Source organism: Pollachius pollachius (genome assembly GCF_949987615.1).
Source record: "Pollachius pollachius genome assembly, chromosome: 13".
NCBI lineage: Eukaryota > Metazoa > Chordata > Actinopteri > Gadiformes > Gadidae > Pollachius > Pollachius pollachius.
Genome location: NC_136946.1, coordinates 135,001 through 159,673, shown reverse-complemented (window position 1 = coordinate 159,673; position 24,673 = coordinate 135,001). Strand labels below are relative to the sequence as shown.

At 47.5% G+C, this 24,673-nt stretch overlaps 2 protein-coding genes across 2 annotated transcripts in view; one reads left to right on the top strand and one right to left on the bottom strand.

Annotated features, from left to right (window-relative positions):
• Positions 1–1,023: 1,023 nt before the first annotated feature.
• necap1 (NECAP endocytosis associated 1) lies at positions 1,024–8,567 on the top strand (the record flags this gene model as incomplete). Its single annotated transcript, XM_079749295.1, has 8 exons — positions 1,024–1,118; positions 2,923–3,023; positions 4,048–4,152; positions 6,378–6,459; positions 6,551–6,659; positions 7,235–7,382; positions 8,048–8,135; positions 8,504–8,567. The coding sequence occupies 8 exons, from the start codon at positions 1,024–1,026 to the stop codon at positions 8,565–8,567; spliced, it is 792 nt and encodes a 263-aa protein (XP_079605421.1).
• Positions 8,568–22,225: 13,658 nt separating this feature from the next.
• LOC307084791 (serine/threonine-protein kinase SBK2-like) overlaps positions 22,226–24,673 on the bottom strand; it is a gene marked incomplete at both ends in the record, with an annotated part of 12,511 nt that continues 10,063 nt past the window's right edge. Inside the window, 3 exons of the mRNA XM_079749294.1 lie at positions 22,226–22,308; positions 22,439–22,961; positions 24,116–24,277. Of these exons, the coding sequence (XP_079605420.1) occupies positions 22,226–22,308; positions 22,439–22,961; positions 24,116–24,277 (768 nt within the window). The remainder of the gene's footprint in view (positions 22,309–22,438; positions 22,962–24,115; positions 24,278–24,673) is intronic.

Genomic DNA, 24,673 nt, shown 5'->3' with positions numbered 1-24,673 from the left:
CCCACACACATGAAGGACGAGTTATCTGACCCACTGCGGAACATAGCCTAGCTCCAGATTAGCATCGGTGGGTTAAATGATCGGCCTCGTCCCACCTCGGTCGAGCACAACACCACATGCTGTTCTATAACGTGTTGGACGATAACAATATCATGAACCAGGACTTAAGACCCTCAACCACCGAGGATCCGGGAGTCCCGAGCCGGGGTTCAGCACCTCGGACAGCGGTAGCAGCCCGCTAGGTAGCTATCCACAGGATGCTAATGGTTACACGAACGGCTTCAAACGCAACTCAAGTCACCCACAAGGTCCAAGCAACCGCGCGCACGAAGCCTAGACCGGGGGCTCGACTTGGACTAGGGGCTCCCCCGTCTGGTCGAGGGTTTAGTGCTCACAGTCTGAGATAAAAACACACCAACCCTGCTAGCTTCGGCAAGCTCCGCGGAATCGCAGCTGGTTTCCGCTTCCGGTCTGCAGTGCACCCGCCCCCCGCCAGAATATGACGTCAATAATAATATAGATACATAAAACAAAATAAATAAAACTGAATATTCACTTAACTGAGCGTACTTTTACGTTGAGGAGTGCTTAAGTTTGGCTTTAAACACTGTGCTTTGGTTTACGTGAAACATGTTAAAAAAAACATCAAAACATTAAAATCTCTCGTCATCATTATAAAATCCTATTTTGTGAATAATTTGGGGTTTGAATGTATCAATTAATTATAGTTAAATGTAGGCCTAATTTAAACTGGCTTTTAGTTTATACGTAGTATTATTAATAGGCTTAGTCATTGACATTGTGCTTTAAAACCAAATCTGATCTCCATTAAACATTGTGTTGATCATGAGGTTAAAACATTGTTGATGTTTGATGTCCGCTCAAGTCCCCTGAAGCAGAAGGGCCCTGGTGGAGGACAGGGGACAGGGGGGACCCCAGACACCAGGGGGTACTGACCATCCACTGGGTCCACGGGGCCCACGCCTGTCACTCAATCCCCCACTCCGCATCACTGGAACCAAGATGGCGACGGAGGGGGCTTACGAGTCCATCCTTTGCGTCAAGCCAGATGTCAACGTCTATCGCATCCCCCCGCGGGCCACAAACCGAGGCTACAGGTAACGAGCTGCTCTCTGATCCGACCCGGGCTGTGACCCGATCACCGATCAATGATCGATCAGGTTCAGCCCTCTGCGTCCTAGAATGAACGATCATAGGCTCAGAATATTGACAACCAGGACGGCGATGATCGGCGTGTGTGATGATTTCGTTATACTAAAATGATTATTTATATTTTTATTTAACACAAACACTTTATTTTCTGCGCCGTTGTACCCATCGATTGACTGGAAATGCCATGACGTCACGCGGATCGATAAGGGCGTTGCAACACAACAGACAGGGTGGACGTTCTGCTCCCTGACGTGACCGGTTCAATGCCCTTTTCCGCCGCGAAACGAAAACAGATTTTGCGGTCTATTTACATTTACATTCAGGGCATTTAGTGTCAGACGCTTTCGTCCAGAGCGACCTGCAATAAGTCTTCATCTGTCAGAAGAAAGAGAAACAACAATATATCTCTGTCGGTACGGGTGTTCATAGAACCAAGTGCCAAGCACTTCCACTTAGGTTATGTGTCTAAAGTACGGCTGGCCTCTGTCTGCAGCCTCCCTCTACTCACTACTGGAGCTGTCACTCACATGTTGATCATCAGACGGAACCCTTATAAACCATCAGGGATTGGTTTGAGGAGTCCTCAAGAACTAATCCCTTATCTTTAGACCAAGTGAGTCTCCAAACATACAGCATTCAAGCTGGTTTCAGTTGAGCAGAGTGCTATTATCTAACGTAGTGTTGTAACGTACCGTTATAACACTACGGGACCCTCTGTCCTGTCTCACCCTCTGTCCTGTCTGACCCTCTGTCCTGTCTGACCCCTCTGACCTGTCTGACCCTCTGTCCTGTCTGTCCTCTCTTAATCTCTGTCCTGTCTGACCCTCTGTCCTGTCTAACCCTCTGTCCTGTCTGACCCTCTGTCCTGTCTGTCCTGTCTGACCCTCTGTCCTGTCCATCCTGTCTGACCCACTGTCCTGTCTAACCCTCTGTCCTGTCTGACCCACTGTGCTGTCTGACCCTCTGTCCTGTCTGACCCTTTGTCCTGTCTGTCCTCTCTTACCCTCTGTCCTGTCTGTCCTCTCTTACCCTCTGTCCTGTCTGACCCTCTGTCCTGTCTGTCCTGTCTGTCCTGTCTGACCCTCTGTCCTGTCTGACCCACTGTCCTGTCTGACCCTCTGTCCTGTCTGACCCACTGTCCTGTCTGACCCTCTGTCCTGTCTGTCCTCTCTTACCCTCTGTCCTGTCTGTCCTCTCTTACCCTCTGTCCTGTCCGACCCACTGTCTTGTCTGTCCTGTCTGACCCTCTGTCCTGTCTGTCCTGTCTGACCCTCTGTCCTGTCTGACCCACTGTCCTGTCTGACCCTCTGTCCTGTCTGACCCTCTGTCCTGTCTGGCCTCTCTTACCCTCTGTCCTGTCTGTCCTCTCTTACCCTCTGTCCTGTCTGACCCACTGTCTTGTCTGTCCTGTCTGACCCTCTGTCCTGTCTTACCCTCTGTCCTGTCTGACCTTCTGTCCTGTCTTACCCTCTGTCCTGTCTGACCCTCTGTCCTGTCTGACCCACTATCCTGTCTGACCCTCTGTCCTGTCTGACCCTCTGTCCTCTCTTACCCTCTGTCCTGTCTGTCCTCTCTTACCCTCTGTCCTGTCTGACCCACTGTCTTGTCTGTCCTGTCTGACCCTCTGTCCTGTCTTACCCTCTGTCCTGTCTGACCTTCTGTCCTGTCTTACCCTCTGTCCTGTCTGACCCTCTGTCCTGTCTCACCCTCTGTCCTGTCTGACCCTCTGTCATGTGACTGGTTCCTCAGAGCGGCCGACTGGAAGCTGGACAGCCCTGATTGGTCGGGGCGGTTGAGGATCACGGCCAAGGGGAACGAGGCGTACATCAAGCTAGAGGACAAGGTCTCCGGTACGAGCCTCTGCTGTGTAGCTAATATGGAATAAATTAACCATTATTTTTTATGGCAAACTATGAGTATTATCAGGCCTATATATCATATAGATACATTAATAGTGGAAAGCAGCTAAATCACCTCTGGATTCATAGGAGAGACACGGCGCCAGAGAGTCTGGGGTCAAGGCGTACTGACCTCAACCTAATGTTTAGATTAGCTGCGGATGTTGACCACATACTTAAAGGAATGTATGGCTGACCGGCCTTACCATAAAAGGAGAACAATGCATGCTGTGGGCGGGCATACCACATGGGGAATAGCTTGGTTTCTGAGGATAAAAAGGCTGGGATCTTATGATCGGGAGTGCTTTGCAAACTACCCGGCCTTGTTGTTGCTTGTTCAACAATAAAGGCTTACGTCATACTTGCTCTGGACTCCTCGATTCCTCATGCTCTCTTAGTTAGTTGAAGTGATAGAATCCGGTTATTTTCTACCACACTAGCCGCTGGCTCCTTTAGCTTTACCACTGGACCACCGAGTCCCGTTATGAGCCCTTTGATCGGTGGTACGGGGGTCAAAGGGTGGAGGGGCGGGGCCTCTTGCCCCCGGAGCGAGGGTTTATTCGGGGTTTGAACCCAGAACCTTTGGCCTGAGACGTCCTACTCCCATCACATACAGCCCTCCTCTTTGTACCTTGGAATATATGATGAGGTAGGATGGTGAGGTAGCCAAGGGGGTTGACGCCTAGTCGAAAGGTTCTGGGTTCGACCCCCAATGTCCACAGTATACCTGTAGGCATCCTAGATCAAGATGAGCCCTCACCCCTACCTGCTCCTTGAGAGCTAGTCTCTGAACTCATGTGACTCGTTCTTGGTGGACTCCGCTGCTAAATGAGTCCACAGAAAATACATTACTTTCATTCCTGACTTAAGCACTCCAAACAGCCTCACGGTGTCCCCGGGTTGCTATGGGGACAGTGTCGCAGTGGACTCATCACCTGTTGCTCTGCCGGGGTATTCTGTCCCTCCCGCCCACCAGGGGAGCTGTTCGCCCAGGCGCCCGTGCAGGAGTTCCCCGGCATCACCGTGGAAACCGTCAGCGACTCCAGCCGTTACTTTGTGCTGCGAATTCAAGACGACAATGGTGAGGCCACGTCCCCAAGGGCTGAGGACAGAGAACCCCTGGGATCCCTGATCAGTAGGGCTAGAACGATATGCCAATCAACTCAAAGCCATGAACCTGTCCCGCGGTGTGAGAAGGCAGAAGCGCGACTAGCCCTTTCTAACTCCCGGTATCCTCGACTCCAAATCCAGCCATGTGATATGAGCTGTTCCAGGGTGTCCGTTGTCCGGTAATAGAAAAATTAAATGTCAAAATTGTATCTCTCCGGTCAAATTGTCCGATTGAAATGAGCTAATAATCAGTCTAAATAATAGTCTGCTGACACTGACCTCTTATCGATACCATAAGTCTGCGACGAGATGCCCCCGCTGTGATGACAGCGCCCCGTGCATACGGAGGATTGCATTTCTCCACAGCCTGCGAAGTCCTCATATGCGATACAAATGACATTTATCCAGAGTGGGCAAAGCGCGCAGAAATATCCTGTGTGATCCCTGTCTCTAGTGTTTTGTGTGCTTGACAGGCAGTTGGTCTGCTTATAGGTCGGAATGAAGCGGCCACCGATTATTGACAGGATGGGTACTTTATTCTTATACACAACCGGACTCGTTCGTTTCTTCACTAGACTGACACACACACACGCTACCGCTCACCCTCCTCGCTCGTCCATCACTCGCTGACGTCACTCACACACACACACACACACACACACACACACACACACACACACACACACACACACACACACTGCCATTCTCGCGCACACACATATGCTACTCGTAACACTATGCCTCGTTATTGCGAATCAGACTTTTTTCCCATCTATTTGAAAGTTAGGCTATTAAACATGTTGCATTCTATACAGCCCGATTATGTCATTATTTAAGCTACATAGCCTAATAAGAAGCGATAATAGGATATTTGACCGAAAACGAAACCTATGCAAGTCACTTTGACCGGCACCGTTTTTTCTAGCGGGAACGCGGGTTAGTGCTACCAAACTATTCCAATTACTAATATTTATTTGACATTAATATTTTCAAATACGTAAGCCTTAAACCACAATTCAAGTTGAGGGATTTTGCCTACCTGAAAGCATCCTCCAACTGCAATCTTTGGTTATTTATTTTTTCATTTAGCTATAGGCCTACTTTAATAAATTAGTAATTAGAAATTAGTATTATTTCTGTTCAAATCTGTTCAGTGCTCCAAATTATTTGTTATTAAATTTTACATTAAGTTAATTGTTATATAAGTGTCGTTTAAATAAAATGCTTTTTAAATTTTAAAAATCGTGGGATGAATCAAACCGGAATCAGTGATAACTGATAGAGAATCCATCGGGATCAGTGATAACTGATCGGGATCAGTGATTACTGTAGAACCCATCGGGATCAGTGATAACTGTTGAATCCATCGGGATCAGTGATAACTGATGGAGAATCCATTGGGATCAGTGATTACTGTTTAACCCATCGGGATCAGTGATAACTGATCAGGGATCAGTGATAACTGTAGAACCGATCGGGGATCAGTGATAACTGTTGAACCGATCGGGGATCAGTAATAACTGTTGAACCCATCGGGATCAGTGATAACTGTAGAACCGATCGGGGATCAGTGATAACCGATCGGGGATCAGTGATAACTGATCGGAGATCAGTGGTAACTGTTGAACCCATCGGGATCAGTGATAACTGATAGAGAATCCATCGGGGATCAGTGATAACCGATCGGGGATCAGAGATAACCGATCAGTGATTACTGTGGAACCGATCGGATCAGTGATAACTGATACAGAATCCATCGGGATCATTGATAACTGTAGAACCGATCGGGGATCAGTGATAACCGATCGGGGATCAGTGATAACCGATCGGGGATCAGTGATAACTGTAGAACCGATCGGGATCAGTGATAACTGATCGGGGATCAGTGATAACTGTAGAATCCATCGGGGATCAGTGATAACCGATCGGGGATCAGTGATAACTGTAGAACCGATCGGGATCAGTGATAACTGATCGGGGATCAGTGATAACTGTAGAATCCATCGGGGATCAGTGATAACCGATCGGGGATCAGTGATAACTGTTGAACCCATCGGGGATCAGTGATAACCGATCGGGGATCAGTGATAACTGTTGAACCCATCGGGGATCAGTGATAACCGATCGGGGATCAGTGATTACTGTAGAATCCATCGAGGATCAGTGATAACTGTTGATGGTGTGTGGCCTCTGCAGGTCGCCGTGCCTTCATTGGGGTGGGGTTCGGGGATCGCGGCGATGCCTTCGACTTCAACGTGGCATTGCAGGACCACTTCAAGTACGTGAGGAACTCCTCTCATCATCAGTCTGTGTGGCTTGTAGAATCGGGGTTCTTCCACGGAACCCTAATGCTCTGATCCAACCTGCAGGGGGGTGAAGCAGGAGGCGGAGCTCAGCAGAAAGGCCAAGACTGGAGACCCCGGACCCAAGCTGGATCTGGGCTTCAAGGAGGGCCAGACCATTACCCTGAACATTGGGGTGAGAGCCACCAACAGAACCTCTCATTGACATTTAGGGCCTTCATAGAACCAGTAGAACCACCACTAGTGGCAAGCACTAACAGTCACTAGGTTAACCCATTCCCCGTATACAACAAAGACAGCTAGGATGCTACACCATGCTAATTACTATTTTTAAGAGCAAGGACGTACAACATACAATAAGTGCGTAAGAGGAGGGTGGGGGGATGTGGGGGTTTGAGGGGAAGCTATGCAGAGTCTAGGTGAAGTCTGTACAATTGAGTCTTGAGTCTTTTGCGGAAGTTCAACCCATTAAACACAGCGGCAGCAAGAAGGAGAGACCATATAGATTACACATTATCTAACGTAGAAAGCCTAGTCTGAATCCCTGAAGATATATCTAAACAACGACAAATCACAAGATCCATGGCTTCATTTCAAAGTTATCCCAGACATCTTCACCAGTGATGCAAGCACAGATATCAGTTTGTAACACATATACCTGATTTTATCCTTTTATAGTGCTAAAAACATATGTAATACCCAAGCAAGTTTTCAATCAGAAACTCAAAAGATTTCCCTTTCCTCCAATAGCAAGGCAAGAAGAGGGACAAGCCCCGCCCCCTGAGCTCGGGTGGGTTTGGGCTCCTCCCACCTCCCCCGGGAGGAAAGATTGTCCCGCCTCCTTCCCCTGGAATATCCAATCACAACACAATTCCCGAGACGGGAGGCTCTGTAACAGGTATCTGACTCCTACCTGCTCCTTAAGGACCTGTCTCTGTACTGGAGGCTCTGTAACAGGTATCTGACTCCTACCTGCTCCTTAAGGACCTGTCTCTGTACTGGAGGCTCTGTAACAGGTATCTGACTCCTACCTGCTCCTTAAGAACCTGTCTCTGTACTGGAGGCTCTGTAACAGTTATCTGACTCCTACCTGCTCCTTAAGGACCTGTCTCTGTACTGGAGGCTCTGTAACAGGTATCTGACTCCTACCTGCTCCTTAAGGACCTGTCTCTGTACTGGAGGCTCTGTAACAGTTATCTGACTCCTACCTGCTCCTTAAGGACCTGTCTCTGTACTGGAGGCTCTGTAACAGGTATCTGACTCCTACCTGCTCCTTAAGGACCTGTCTCTGTACTGGAGGCTCTGTAACAGGTATCTGACTCCTACCTGCTCCTTAAGGACCTGTCTCTGTACTGGAGGCTCTGTAACAGGTATCTGACTCCTACCTGCTCCTTAAGGACCTGTCTCTGTACTGGAGGCTCTGTAACAGGTATCTGGATTCTCTGGATCGATTCTTTAAAACTAAAATTAACTTTATGTGTGTCGTATGAACACTGAGAATAGGTCACTCTCTTATCCTCGACTCGGGTCTTTGGTCTCTCTCTCTCTACCCCCCCCCCCCAGGGTGTCTTTTGGATCTAGACAGCAGTAACTGCAACACGGTGGTCCAGGCTGGCTCTGACCTCTGGGGGGTCTTCTCTGTACCTTCCAGGTGGGGCTCGCTCTCTCTAAATCACTTGTTCTCATAAAGAACGTCTCAAATGCTAACATGCCAATGAAACAAGCTAACATATTAAAACAACATGCTAACACAAACTGTTAAATGAACAGGCTGAAACAACATGGCAATGCAACATGCTAACACAACATACTAACATGGTATACTAACATGCTGTAACAACCTGTAAACGCAACATGCTAACATGCTAACTAAACATGCTGAGAAAACACAAATGTTTTCATAACATGTTTACTTTAAGAACATTTAACAAATGCTACCCTGCTAGCGTAACATGTCAACAACACATTATAAATGTGCAATAATGAAGGATTCTTCATGGTGACGGTGTCTGTGTTCAGCTCCCTGGCCTCAGCTCCTCCACCCCGGGACTCCTCCACCTCCTCGGACTGGATTCAGTTCTGAACCACTCCACACCTCCTTCACCTCGCTCCACCCCTCAGCTCGAGGACATTAGGTCACCTCCTCCTTTTCCTCCTGCTCCTCCTTCCCCTTCACCCAAACCAGAGTTCTGCAACCTTCTGCCCCTCCATCCTAAACTACAGAAGAAGGTTCTAGAACTACAGAGGAATGTTCTAACACTACAGATGAATGTTCCAGAAGCTCAGAAGAATGTTCCTGAACCAGAAGAGATAAAGGTCAGGGTTCTCCAGAGTTCTGGCCTGAAGGAGACGCCGTCGTGACTTTAGCCTGAGGCTAGGACAACATCTAAGGGCTAGAGAATACTGTGTGTGCGTGTGTGTGTGCGTGCGTGTGTGTGATGAATCTAATGCTTGACGCTATCTTTTAATATTTTGGTCACTCAAGTGTGTTATGAATACGATTTTGAAATGTTTATTATAAGGTCTGGTAATGTCTCTCTGATGAGCTACATGTGTAAAGCTGAAATTATCCGCCCCAATAAAATAAATATCCATTTAAACATGCGGCCCCCTCGTCATTCGAAGATGAAATCAGAAAAAAACTGGGTTTTCCCTTTGAATTGTTGCTTTCACTTTAATTAATTATTTAATAATTCATGTTTTGAGCTATTGTTACAAAACCTTCTTAATGTTTTGAATGCAAAGCAGTTTGAGCAATGCAACTGAAGTGTATTATTATGAAAAGAAAACATTGAAGGACCAATAAAGTCTCATGTAGCCCCCCAGGGCAGACCCAGTGAAGGCTCCGTCTGAGGCTCAGGCACCCAACAGCTTCAGGAGGTAGAGCGGGTTGGAAGGTTACCAGAAGGTTGTTAGTTTGACCCCCAGCTCTTACTGTCGAGGTGTCCCTGAGCAAGTCCCCTCAACCTGACTGCTCCTGACGAGCTGGCTGTCGCCCTGCATGGTTGACTCCGCCGTCGGTGTGTGAACGTGTGAGTGAATGGGTGAATGAGAGGCAGTATTGTAGAGCGCTGTATGAATGCAGACCATTTACCAGCAGCTGATCATATTCTGTTAGGGACATCAGCGGTGTCTAGTCGGTTATGTCAGAGTGATAGATATAACAGAGTGGCGACATTTCCATTGGACTCAGTTGTAGCATTTTTTGCCGCCTACTTCCGGGGTTTGGGTATGGATCATTCATTTCCATTGCTGGCCGTCGAGTAACTTCTGTGGTAAGTGCATTAAATAGCTACCTCTTTTGAGTTCTCAACTGTCTATATTGTATCAGAGGTCCTTTATGATGCATATACTGATATTTATTTGTATATGCACAGCATAATTATATATATTTGTATCTTTGTAGACGACGATTGCCTGCTAGTTTGTTAGCTCGGCTTCGCCACATGGTCCATGGAAAAGGAGATCATCCAGGTAGACAAGGCAATGTTCAGGGGGCATATCCACAAGGACCTTTTCCATCAGCCTTTCAAATGAGGCTGGGGCGTTGCATAGCCCGAATGGCATGGTGGTGAACTGCCACAAGCCATATCCCGTGGTGAAGGCGATCTTGGCTTTGTCCTCTGGGGCCATGGCCACCTGCCAGTACCCACTCTGGAGGTCCAATGAGGAGAACCATGCTGAACCAGCCACGTAATCGAGGGACTCGTCTATCCGTGGCAGTGGGTAGGAGTCCTTCAAAGTTCTGTCATTCAGTGGTCGGTGGTCAACGCAAAACCTTGAGCTTCCGTCCTTCTTAGGAACCATTATGACTGGTGACAGCCACGGACTCTGATGGGTCAATAATGCCAGCATCCCTCATCTCTTGTATCATCTGATCAGCAGCAGCTTGGCGGGCTTTGGGCAATCATCCAGGAGTGTTGGACCAAATGTGTTTGGCCAACGTCGTTGGGGCTGGTGGCAAAACTGTGTCGATACTCATACAGGAGGTTCCACAACCTATCCTGTTGCTCAGAGTTGAGGCTTTCCCGACTGTTCTCCCAAATGCCTCGGACAGTTTTACCGGCTGCTGACTCTTGCCCAGAGATGGGGACCACACTTGCAATCCGTATGACAGCATGGGGGTGTGACTGGGCACATGCGTCTGGTTCTGGGGGTATGAGGACAGACAGTGGAAGAGGGCTTTCTGAAAAGGGGGCGTCCCATTGTGGAGGACATGGGGGGTCCCCCTCTGCATCCCCGTTTTCACCAACCTTGTTGGCCATTTCAGAAGTGTGGGGATCATTCAGGAAGGGGATGGATGTCCCGTCTTTGAACGTTACGGTACGTGCTCCAAAGTCTAGTGAAATGCCTGACACACACAGAAATTCCATTCCCAGTAAAGAGTCCTCTTTTATTTCAGCGACCCAGACTGGTTGGCAGGCTGAGTAGGTCTCTATTTGAATCAGAGTCTCCCACCTCCCTAGCATGGGAGCCTTCCCTCCAGTAACTGTGGTGAGTTGAACATCTGTTGCTCGTGTTTGGGTTCCGGCAGGCATGAGGTCTGGGTGCAGGAGCGACGCAGTTGAGCCTGAATCCAGTAAGGCTTTGGTCCATTGGCCATTAACCGACACAGGCACTCTACAGCAGTCAGCAGTGAGTGCGTTATGGGGAAGAAGAGCATGGTTGACAGGGTGGTGAAGCGCTTTTGCAATGGGTCGTGTGTCATTGTCTTTGGGGAACAAAGGGTGGCTCGGGTCGCTCCCCTTTACACGGAGCCCTGAGCGTTTCCCAGCTCTTGCAGGGCAGAATCAGACACTGTACAAAGGCGCCATGTGTGACCTCTTTGGTGGCATTTCCAGCAGACTTGGCTCTGTTGGTCGTCCGCCGACATCGCTTTGCGTTCGTAACCAGTTGGGTACCGGGTAGGTCCAGGAGGCTGAACGGCTTGGGTCTTAGGCCGTACGGAGACCTGTCTGGGTTGGTAGTCCAAGCCTTCTGTGAGTATGTCTTCCACTGCCAATGCTTTATCTAGTGCTGCCTCCAAGGTCTCTGGGTCAGCGAGTCGGACTTGCTGGCGCAATGGGAGGGGTAAGAGACCACAAATGAAGCCTTCCTTAGTCAACACCAAGCATGTTGCATCATCAAAATTAGGAGATCCTCTTTGTGCAAGGTTACGCAGCTCAGCCGCAAACACCCCTAATTTTTCTCCGGGTTCCTGCACCCGTTCGTTGAACCTCTGTCGCATCACAACTGCAGGAGTGGTGCTTCCAAAACGCCTCTTTAAGGCACTTAATATAGATGGATTTCCAAGGTCGGCTGTGGTCACATCCAACAGTACTCTTCTTGCCTCCCCTTCCAATGCTGAGACTAAGCAGCCCATTCAGCCGGGGACCATTCGTTGGCTGTCGCTAGCAGCTCAAACTGGGCACAGTAAGTTTCCCAAGATGTGAGGCCGTCATAACGTCCCAATTGTATGCGGCTGCCCCTGGGGACAGGGTCTGGTTCTGTTTTTTGGAGAGTAACCAAGGCAGCAGTAAGTGCAGGAGTCAGAGCCGGAACCAGGTCACCTGGTTGGTTAGCAGCAGCAGCCATGGAACTAACATAGTCATTGTTGGCTTTATTAGCATCAGCATGGCTCCCCGCTTCATGTGGTTTAATAACACAGCCTTGTAATTCTCCCATCATGGACATTATGCTGCCTCTAGAGCTATTAAGGAAATGTCCAAAAGCACGCTCCATTGCAATGCTCATTCTCTGCATGAAGTCATCTTCTATTTGAGCTGTAATGTCTTTTTGTAACTCTGGGATAGACCTTGGTTGGCCACCCACTTTACCTTGACGATCTTTCGGGGCGGTGACATCATCGCTGTCTGTTTGGCTGCAGTCCGGTCTGCGTGCATGTAGATTGTTTACATCTCTCTCACCGGCGCGTGGCCTGGCCGTCGCAGCAACACGGAATAGGCATCTCTCTACAAAATCGGGGACCTCAGTCAGCAAAGTGGCGAGTGGTGAGTGAGACTTTTCTTCTTTTCTCCTTACAACTTGGCTTGCATCAGTTGGTTTTCTCATTGGTGTGTCCAGCGGGGTGTATAGGTTGAAGAGGTCTGACTTTCAGATTTCCTCCTTCAGCCATCTCGGTCCTACGGTAGCAGCTAGCGGTGGTAGCCCTTGCTTGTGAGGGGAATGGAGGCTTGGCCATCCCGCTTCTGACACCAGTGTAGTGTTTACGGCCCGACACTGCGGGGGCTAACCAGCGCAATGATGACACAGAGGGGCTGACGTTTAATCTGAGAACCAGGCTTTATTATCCTTCCCGTACAACTAACTACGGGGTTGGAGGATTGCCCAAAACAATATGGTGAACCCAAACACTGGCTAGCTGTTCCCGCCCCCTATCCTATCAGGCAACTCCTCCCCCCCACAAACTCCCCATCAATCCCCCCCATAGTCCTGCTTGGTCGCAACAATACGATGTTCCCTACATGTTACTCCCGTATACCACAATGCACTGCGGTCGTGTTTTTCCGGAGGAGAAGAAGAAGCTGAATAACCGCAAAAACGAATACATTTAATGATGGAGTCCCCGGCTTTCGTTTAGAAATGTCAACAATTTATTTAGGATTTAACATAGAAAATGTAACATTCAAAGTTAATTAAAAAAAACGTGATCAAGGAAATGTAACATTCAACATCAATACAACCTCCAGCTTTCCTCGTGGGTGCCCGGTTTGTTTACATGATGTGGGTGCATCTGTCTGCGTCACACAAATAGCCGGCACATTTACTGACGCAAATTACGTTTAGAAATGTTCAGCGTAGTGTGAACAAACAAATTCTCGTTTGTTCGTTTCCTATATAGTGCACTATATCATGAACACTATATAAGGAATAGTGAGTGAGTGAATAGGGAACGATTTCGAACACAGCTTATGGCTCTGGGTTATGTCTCCTGAGAGAACAGCAGTGATTGGCTGACTGTCGAGGCGGTCGAGAGAAGCTTTCCGACGATGATGACGATAGTGACAATCTGGGGAGATCGGTGACACGAGTCTGTACGCTTTTTCTGTGCGATTGGCCGTCGTCAAAGCCATCGCGTCCTTTTCTGCCAATTCCACATGTCGAATCGGCCATGACTGAATCGTTCAGTCGGACTAATCTGATTGGTGGAGTGCTAGTCCTTGACTAGCGAATCAGTGAACGAGAAGACCGGAAGTGACGATGGTAAACAAACCAGATAAACATTGAGATTATTATAGTTATATTACATATTAATATATATTGATTATAGTTCTTATTTGCAATGGTATTAGCTAGATTTTCACAATCCTTCTTGACTACTCCACACTCTGCTGGCAACAATGACTGAGGCCAGTAGCTGTGTTCAAAATCGTTCCCTATCACGGATATAGTGCCACATTACAGATTAGCGCCGCCCGCTGTATGGAGATATTACTTCTCGCACAAGCACATAACGTACGCTCAAGTCGGTCGTCGGTCAGGTGTGTTTTTCACACTTTTTTGGCCTCGTTGGGAGCAGAGGCGGAGCCAGACTTTGTGTACATCCGGGGCTTAGCCCAGAGGGGGGTCTGGGGGTCGTCCCCCAGAAAAATTTGAATTTCTAAAATGCGATTTCCTGCATTCTAGTCCATTTTAGGGTGACCTGCGGGACATTGGCAAATCCTAAATCTCTGAAATATCAGTGCATTATCATTATCAATTTAATTTTATTTTAATTTAAAATAATGATAATGCACTGTAGTATTATACATATGCACACAAATAAGTACTACATTGTTTTAGAGGTTTGTCCGCATCTATCACTCTGGTAGAACTCATTTAAAAAGGGGTCAAAGTTCAATGAACGTGGATATTGTAATGACCTCGCCGGTGACATAACAATGTCCAGTCATATGTATTTGAAGGAACTTTTAACGTTACAAAAACCAGGTCACTGAAACGGGTAATCAACCGCAAAAATCCCACACCAAACAACAACCGGTTACCCGGGCAACCCCCCAACCCGGTCCCTTCAACGTGCAAGCCCCCACCCTCCTGTTCTCCCAAGGCCCTCCCCCAGCTGACCTGATGATTCGCCCCCACACTGATTGACAAGAAGAATATCAAATGCATGCACATAGAACAACTGGCATAACGGACAATGAAATACAATGCAACACATAACACACAAACTCTTTAAATGTCCCAGGGTCGCTACACTATGGACGCAAGCTGAAAGTCAACAAGACGGTTTAGCACCCGCCGCGCATCGGTAACATCGTTAACATGTTGGCTGCTGGTCAAACAGCGAATGCAGCAACGCGATATCTGTACATTTCTTATCTAAATCCTTAATAAAGTTTGAGTTTAAAATAACCGATATGTCAGACATGGATATGTTTTACCTCTTCATGATATTCAGTGGACCTCAACATTTAATTTCAGGTAACATTTGGTAACACACAACACTGTACAATATTGTCTGAGACAGAATCGCAATCAGAAAAACGGATTTCTGACATTTTAAACAACGCTGGTAATCTGTTTTGTGTGAAAGGAGTAATTATCATAGCAGCCTAGCTAGCCGAGGCAGGCTAGTTAGCACTAGCACCAGCACATCAAGGTAATCTCACTGAGCTGAAACATTTGACAGGTCATTGGCAGGGGCTGCTGCTGCTACGGTATCACTGGACGTTGGTTTAGAACAATAATTTCTAATGTCCATGGTAATGTTTGTTCCACACCCTGAGGCTACTTTAACAAGACTGCTGAGAGACGGGAATGGTTAGAAAACGTCACGTTGTCCTGGCAACCGTTCTAAACAACCGAACGAGAGATGGCGTTTAACATTGCTTCCATGTGTTGTTGCTTTCAAAATGAAAATAAATCAATTTCAAGAGGTGAAAATCACTACCAGTCGAAACATGAGGGAACATGTCAGGGTTGTCATAACTTCTAAAGCTTAAAACAGATCCGGGGCTTTTGACGTGAGATTCGGGGCTTCAGTCCCAAAAGCCACCCCCAAGCTCCGCGCATGAGGGAGACGGTGTTTTGTTCTTCATTTCAATAAAGAATCTTTGTTTAGCACTTGTCATTTATTATAAAGACGGAGCATCTTACATGCGACTTCACTATATGAACTCGGTACTAAATCTGCCCTGTATTAACAGTAATCACTCATTAGTAGGACCGCTACCGACACCTTCTGGCAACATGTGGAACTACAGATATCACCACATCCCCCTTTCTCTGAAGCATGAAAAACTAAACGCATCACAAGTGTCAGTAATTACTTTAGACAACTTTCCCATTAAACTGCATGGACTTCTTTTCTCATTATAGGTAGTAACAACAAACATCATAACTCATTCTTGGTATTTAGTTATGTAAGAAAAAACACAATGGCTAATTAATTACTGTAACTAAACTCAAACATTAATGCCATAACACATAACACATTAACTCATTTCCTTTTTTTTTTTTTTTACAGGTCAAGTCTCTCAGGTTTCTTGATATGTCTAGCGGATCTTCTTATCAGCATTTCACCTGGAAGAGAAGTATTAGTTAGATTATCAGTGTCTGTGTCTGTGTTGCAGTGTGCATTATGTGTGGAGATTGACTCGGACTCAGCTTGGGTTTGACTGAGCTCTTGGTCTGGAACAGTCTCTGGTGTTGCTGGTGTTTTCAGGAGACTGCGCCGGTTTCGCCTGATGATCTGTCCTTCTGGTGTTTTCACAGTGTAGGACTGTGGAGCGACCTCTTGAAGAACAGTAGCTTTCGTCTTCCATCCTTCAGGACTTTCAATCCTGACTGCGTCGTCCCTGGACAGTGGTGGAAGCGGCTTTGCTGTTCTGTCATAGAAATTCTTTTGTTTCATTTTCTGATGTTTCAGCTTTTGTTCCAGCTTTGGGCGTTTCTTTTGCTTTGCAGAGGTTGGAAGTGTTGTTCGAAGCTTTCTATTCATCAGCAGCTCAGCAGGTGACAGTCCGCATTCCAGAGGTGATGCTCTGTAGCTCAGTAGAGCCAGGTAAGGATCGGAAGCACTGTCTGCAGCCTTTTTCAACAGCTGCTTCAGGATGTGAACGCCTTTCTCTGCTTTGCCATTAGACTGTGCATACAGTGGGCTAGATGTGACATGCTTGAAATCATAGACTTTTGCGAAGTCTTGCCACTCCTTGCTACTGAAGCATGGTCCATTGTCACTCATTACTGTATGCGGAATGCCATGTCTGGCGAAGATGGACTTGGCATGTGTAATGACACAGTTGGATGTTGTGCTTGAGAGTAATGCCATCTCAGGGTAATTTGAGAAATAGTCAATTACTACCAAGTAATCCTTTCCTTTCAGGTGGAACAAGTCCATTCCTACTTTGTGCCAAGGTGTTGTTGTCACATCAGTTACCGTCATTGGCTCTTTTGTTTGTTTGTTTCTGTATTTCAGGCATGTCTCGCATTTGCCTGTCATGTTGTTAATGTCTTTGTTAAGTCCTGGCCAGTATACTGTGTCTCTTGCCCTTCTTTTACATTTTTCGACACCTAAGTGTCCTTCATGAATTCTCTGCAGTAGCTCTTTTCTAAGTGTGCGTGGAATGACTATTCTGTTTTGTTTTAACAACAGTCCATTGACTACACTCAGCTCACCTCTGACGTGGAAGAACTGTGGACAGGATCCTGCAGCCCATCCATCCCGGATGTTCTCCATGACGCGCTGTAGCTCTGGATCTTTCACCGTCTCGTCGATGATCTGCCGGGTCTTGGCGTCGGACACAGGAAGCGCTGCGGACACCGTGTTGACGTGCACCTGGACATCTTCTTCAGTCGTGCTCGCACAACCCTTGATAGGAGCTCTTGACAATGCATCGGCGAGAATGAGGTGCTTGCCTGGTGTGTAGATGAGTTCAATGTCATACCTCTGCATCTTCATCGTCATGCGCTGTATCCGTGGTGACATTTCATTCAGGTTCTTTTTCATTATTGCAACGAGTGGACGATGGTCAGTCTCAACTGTGAAGGTGGGTAGGCCGTATATGTAGCTGTGAAACTTTTCAAGGCCAAACACTAATCCGAGACATTCTTTTTCAATTTGTGCATATCTGCACTCAGTCTCTGTCATTGACCTAGATGCATATGCTACAGGTTTCCAGTGCTCACCTTCGGCTTGTAGTAGTACCGCACCGATTCCATCTTTCGAAGCATCTGTCGACACCTTGATTCTTTGGGTTGGGTCGAAGAATGTCAGCACAGGTGTGGCAGTGAGTGCATCTTTGAGCTTTAGCCACTCGTGCTCATGGTTGGCTGTCCAGTTGAAGTTGTTTTCTTTGAGGAGGAGCTCACGCAGGTGAGTTGTTTTCGCTGAGAGATTGGGTATGAATTTCCCGATGAAGTTTACCATTCCCATGATGCGTAGGAAACCTGGTTTGTCTGTGGGCTTTGGCATGTTCATTATGGCGTTGATCTTTTCTTCATCTGCCTGTATTCCCTGAGCTGAGAGCTTGTCTCCGAGGAACACGATCTCTTGAGCAGCAAACTGGCATTTGTTTTTGTTGAGCTTTAATCCATTATCTTGTATTCGCTCTAGAACACTGGTCAGTCTCTGATTGTGCTGCTGGATTGTGGACCCCCATATAATTATGTCATCTACATAGGCTCTTACTCCATCCAGGCCTTCGATGATGTGCTCCATTGCCCTATGAAAGATTTCAGAGGCGGATATAATTCCAAAGGGGAGCCTCTGGAAACAGTATCGTCCAAAGGGTGTATTGAACGTACACATCTTGGTACTGCTCTCATCCAGCCTCAATTGCCAAAAACCTTGTGATGCATCCATTTTTGGTAGTGTTCACGCTTGATATTTTCATTTAGGTCTTTTGGATCCATGCATATCCTAAGCTCTCCATTCTTTTTCTTTACGCAGACCATGGAATTAACCCACTCCGTTGGTTCTTCGATATTTTTTATCACTCCAAGCGCCGTCATCCGCTCCAGCTCTTTCTTCAAGCTGTCTCTGAGTGCCAGTGGAACTCTTCTTGCGGCATGAACAACTGGCTGTGCGTTGTCTTTCAGTTGAATTTTGTATGTAAATGGCAGCATACCAAAACCTCTGAAGACGTCGGAGAAGTTCTGCACGATCGTGTCAGCAGAGTCAGGTGAGTCAGTCCTGCTGGTGTTGATCCGGTACACTCTTTTCACTAGCTCCAAGCTTTCACAGGCTTTGTCCCCTAGCAGTGAATCAAGTCCTTCAGGAACAACTGAGAAGAGCAGGTGATGCACTTTATACTTGACTGTGACTTCCAGCTTGCATGTGCCTAAACACTCAATGCTCTGTCCATTGTAGTCTTTTAGTGCGAGTGTTTTCTTCTGTATTTTTGGTTTTTCTCTCATTGCCTTCACATCTGACATGCTGATCAAGTTTGCTTTTGCACCAGTATCTAGCTTCATTGTAACTACAGTCCCATTAATTTGCAGTGGTGCTATCCATTTGTCTGATTTAACAGCGTTTATCTGTGCTTTTGGTTCATCTTCACAGTTCACAGTGGAAATAAAGAATGTCTCACCTAATTCCGGATCTTCCACGACATTCACCGATCTTCCTCTCTGTTTCTCTTTTCGTTTCGAAAAACACTGTTTGGCAAAGTGATTATTGCCTTGGCAGTTGCTGCACTGCTTGCCGAAAGCAGGGCATTCTCTGGGCTTATGCTGTGTGCCGCACCGTTTGCACTGAAACTGTCCCGTTTTCTGTCCACTGGAATGTCCTCGACGTGCATTGTGGTGCTTAGAAATGGCGCCAACATCTGCCATCTCTCGCAGGTTAGCATTGCTAGTCGCTGCTTCACTGAACGTTCGCACATGCTTTTTGCTTAGCTCGCTAGCCTGGGCTATTTTCACCGCTCCATCTAGCTTTAGTTCAGTCTCCCTCATCAGTCTTTCACTAACCTTCTTGTCATCAATTCCGAATACGATCTGGTCCTTTATCATCGAATCTTTGAGGGTTCCAAAATTGCATGATTGTGCTTTTATCTTCAAGTCTGTGACGAAGCCGTCAACACTCTCCCCTGGCTGCTGCAGCCTTGAACGGAATACGTATCTCTCGTACGTCTCGTTTTTTTTTGGTGAACAATACGCTTCGAACTTGGCTAGCACAGTATTAAACTTGGATTGGTCTTCCCCATCCTCATATACGAAGGTGTTGTATACTTCAATGGCTTGTGGCCCAGCTATAGTGAGTAATAACGCTACCTTTCTTGCGTCCGGTTTGTTGTCCAGCCCCACTGCCTCGATGTAGAGCCGAATCTGTTGCTGAAATGTGCGCCAATTACTGTCAACGTTTCCCGTTAGCTTTAGGCGTCCGGGAGGTCTCATCAAGTTCTCCATCGTCGAATTTGTAGGCGACTGTCCGCTTTTCCAGAACCGAAACTCACTCACTTCACGTCTTTTACTCCTGGTACCATGTTTTGTTCTTCATTTCAATAAAGAATCTTTGTTTAGCACTTGTCATTTATTATAAAGACGGAGCATCTTACATGCGACTTCACTATATGAACTCGGTACTAAATCTGCCCTGTATTAACAGTAATCACTCATTAGTAGGACCGCTACCGACACCTTCTGGCAACATGTGGAACTACAGATATCACCACAGACGGGAGATGGGCAGACGGATTGGTTAGGGTAAGGCTTAGGGTTAGGGTTAGGGTAAGGCTTAGGGTTAGGGTTAGGCTTAGGGTTAGGCGTAGGGTTAGGCGTAGGGTTAGGTTTAGCTAATTAGGGTTAGGGGTAGGGTCACAGGCTTAAAACAAAGCAGAGTCAGTCGGCCCATCAACCGGAGCACAGAGAGGGTCTTCTAAGCACATCGGTTGATGTCATCTAATTAGAACAACGAGGGATACATATCTTGATAGTCGACCATAATAACTACGAATAAAACCTGCTTTTGTTTTAAATAAATCATTTTGATTAACAAAACAAAAATCCTGAATGTATTTCAATTAAATGTAATCAAATATCAGCGTTATCTAATGTTAACTTACTTATTTCCAATATTTCCTCTGCTAGTTATCCTAACTAAAGTGAGGTGTCGTTTGTCAAGACATGAATACGTATGAGGTCATAGTGACGTCACACCCCTTAGCCCTGCTGACAAGTGGAATCAGATCGCAGAGGAAGAGAGATAGAGAGAGAGAGAGAGAGAGAGAGGGGGGGGGGGGGGGGAGAGAGAGAGAGAGAGGGGGGGAGAGAGAGAGAGATGCTAGCGATGTGTCAACTTTACAGACATCATTACTCTTCCTCAGATTCTCTCTCTTAAATGAATTCAAAACATTTTGTAATTATAGACTGTGTTAGTGTGCGTGTGTGTGTGTGTCTGTAATGTTTAAGGTACTTAATGCAGAGCAGCAGATGTTTCTGTGGGATGGAGATCAGAGAGGCGCTCATGTTGTGACAACATGATGGATCCCCCCCGACACCCAGTCAGTGAATCTACGCAGCAGGGGAATTAGAGATGCTGTAAGCACACACACACACACACACACACACACAAACACACACACTTACACACACACTTACACACACACACTAACACACACACACACACACACACACACACACACTAAAAAACACACACACACACACACTTACACACACACACACACTAACACACACACACAAACACACACTTACACACACACTAAAACATACACACACACACACACACACTCTCACACACACTAACACACACACGTACACTTACACACGCTGGCTCCGGTCCAGCCCTCCGTACTCTCTCATACTGAGTGCCCCCCCCATGGTGTCAGCTGTCACTCAGCATGCAGACACATAACCACACACACGTTCATGATCCCAGGGAAATGATACACAGTTATTCCTGATGGTTCGCTCAGGGCCAGCCAGACCCACTCTGGGAATGGAACCAGCCACCCAATTTCATGTTGTAGTCTTTCATGGAACAACCTGTCCCTGCACCCAGCTGTGACCTCACACACACACACACACACACACACACACACACACACACATACACACACACACAGACACACACAGACACACACACAAACACACCCCCACACACACATACACACACACACACACACACACACACACACTAACACACACACACACACACAGACACACACACAGACACACATTTTCTATTTCGAGATGTGTCAGCAGCATATCAGTGTCGGTTTCTAGAACTTCTAGAAAATAAACTTCTAGGGTTAGGGTTAGGGTTAGTCTTGTTAACCGCATCATGTTCTGTCTCCCACATCAACATCTCTGGCCTTTGGCCCAAAGCTGCAGTCAGGAAAATCTTGAGACCCCAACCTCTTCCACGTCTCCCCAGTGTTCCCAGTGTTCCCAGTGATGTCCTGGTGTCGCTCCAAACTCCAGCCGTTGGATTCATGGAACCCGTTCAAACCGATAAAGAGCCTCATCTGTAGATATCTATGTCTTAATGTGAGGAACCCCAGCGACCCCCAGATCAGATGACCCCCTAGTGGGGCTCGACCCACAGGTTGGGAAACACTGGTTTGAAGATGGGACGTAAACACATATATTCACACTTTTTGTTCACCTTATAAACCTGACATTATCACATACGATCAACGTATTACACATTTTACTAAAGCCATACATGTCTGAACAGCAGTTAATATTTGTGATATTAGTTCCACAATCATCGGACCAAACCTTTTATCTAATAGGTCAAAGGTCGCCTGTTTTGCCAATAGGTGTGATGTTGTGATGTCACTGCACTCCACTGCACTCCACTGCACTCCACTGCACTCCACTGCACTCCACTGCACTCCACTGCACTCCACTGCACTCCACTGCAAAACGGATCCAGTTGTTACATCACGAGTGGGCGTGTCCAGCCTTTGAATCACTAAGCTGAGGCTCCCCTAGCGGCCATCTTGGATCTAAGTTCTAGATGTCATTATGGGATGTTTGGTGACTCACAGGGTCGGCTCAGCGCCCCCCCGCTCCTCCTCCTCTTCCTCTCCTCCTCCAGCCGGCTCCGCTCCTCCCTCCTTAGCCACGCCTCCCCCAGGAAGGCCAGGGCGTCGCCCGGCCTCGCCCGGAGCCTGGGCCGCGGGTCCAGGAGGGCCCGGAACAGGGAGCAGGCCAAGGGGGTGAAGCCACGGAACTGGGGGGCCACGGGGGGGCCGGGCCCCTGCGACGACTCGGAGCCCCAGGCGTGGGAGGAGGAGCAGGAGGAGGAGCAGGAGGAGGAGCAGCAGGAGGAGCAGGAGGAGAACCAGTCGCTGTAGCGGTGGTAGGACGGGTTCCAGCAGGAGGTCTCAGCCCAGGGAAGGGCCCCGGTGAGCAGGGCGTAGGTCAGGATGCCGAGGGCCCAGGAGTCCACGCTGGGGTCGGCCGCCGCCCACACCGCCGCCCCCGCCCGCCTGGCGCCCTGGGCCTCGGGGGGGCAGTAGGCGGAGCTGTACCAGACCTCCTGGAGGCGGCTGCCCACCGCCTTCACCTGGGGGGGGCAGACATGCAGCGGCCTGAAGGAGGGCTTTCTGAGGCTGTGATTGGTCGGCCTGGAGGGCGATTACCGAGTGTCCTTAATGTAACGTGTGTTACATTATGTGTGTGTGTGTGTGTGTGTGTGTGTGTGTGTGCACTTGCGTTCACACACTTGCGTCTGTTTTTATTTGTGTGTGTGCACGTGGGTGCGTACGTGCATGCGTGTTTGAGGGCACGTGTGCATGTACATGCGTGGGTGCGTGCGTGCATGTGGGTGTGTGTGTATGAGGGGCCTTTGGGACATTATTCAGGATAAGCGTGCGCATAACCATATGAAACCAAACTCATTCACATACTGAAAACCTCGCACACATACAAATGGAAAGCTTTTACATACGCAACTGAAACACACAAACAACTGAAAGATGATACGCTCAGATACACAACTGAAAAATGATACGCTCACATACACAACTGAAAAATGATACGCTCACATACACAACTGAAAAATTATACGCTCACATACACAACTGAAAAGAACTGAAAACCTAGTGAAACCTTTTACATGGACTACTGAAATGCTTTAACACATACTAGTAAAATGTGCTCATATACACAGCTGAAAAATGTCCTCTCACACACATATGAAACCATTCACATACACAACTGAAAACCTCACACATACACAAGTAAAAGCTTTTACATACACAACTGAAACACCTTCGCTCAATCAACTGAAAAGCTCTTATAGACTATTTGAATGGTTTCATATGTGTGTGTGTGAGAGGACATTTTTCAGCTGTGTATATGAGAACATTTTACTAGTATGTGTTAAAGCATTTCAGTAGTCCATGTAAATGGTTTCACTAGGTTTTATGCGAGCTTTTCAGTTGTGTATGTGAGCGTATCATTTTTCAGTTGTGTATGTGAGCGTATCATTTTTCAGTTGTGTATGTGAGCGTATCATTTTTCAGTTGTGTATGTGAGCGTATCATCTTTCAGTTGTTTGTGTGTTTCAGTTGCGTATGTAAAAGCTTTCCACTTGTATGTGTGCGAGGTTTTCAGTATAGTATGTGAATGAGTTTGGTTTCATATGTGTATGCGCACGCTTATCCTGAATAATGTCCCAAACGGCCCCTCATATTTGTGCGTGCCGACCTCCCTCACCATGCCGAAGTCCCCCAGCTTCACCCAGCTGCCGGCGGGGTCACAGAGGAAGACGTTCTCCGGCTTCAGGTCGCGGTGGACGAGGCCCTGGGCGTGGAGGTGGGCAAGGGCCCCACTCAGCTGGGAGACCACTCTCTGGGCAGAGCCCTCCTCCACGCCCCCCTGGAGACACACAGAGACACACACACACACACACACAGAGACAAACACACACGCACACACACACAGAGACACGCACACACACACATACAGAGACACACACACACACACAGACACACACACACACACAGAGACAGGCTCACACACACATACAGAGACACACACACACACACACAGAGACACACACACACACACATACAGAGACACACACACACACACACAGACACGCACAAACACACATACAGAGACACACACACACACACACACAGAAACACACACACATAGACACACACACAGACACACACACACATACACAGACACACACACACACAGACACACACAGAGACACGCATGCACACACAGAGACACACACACAGAAACACACACACAGACACACAC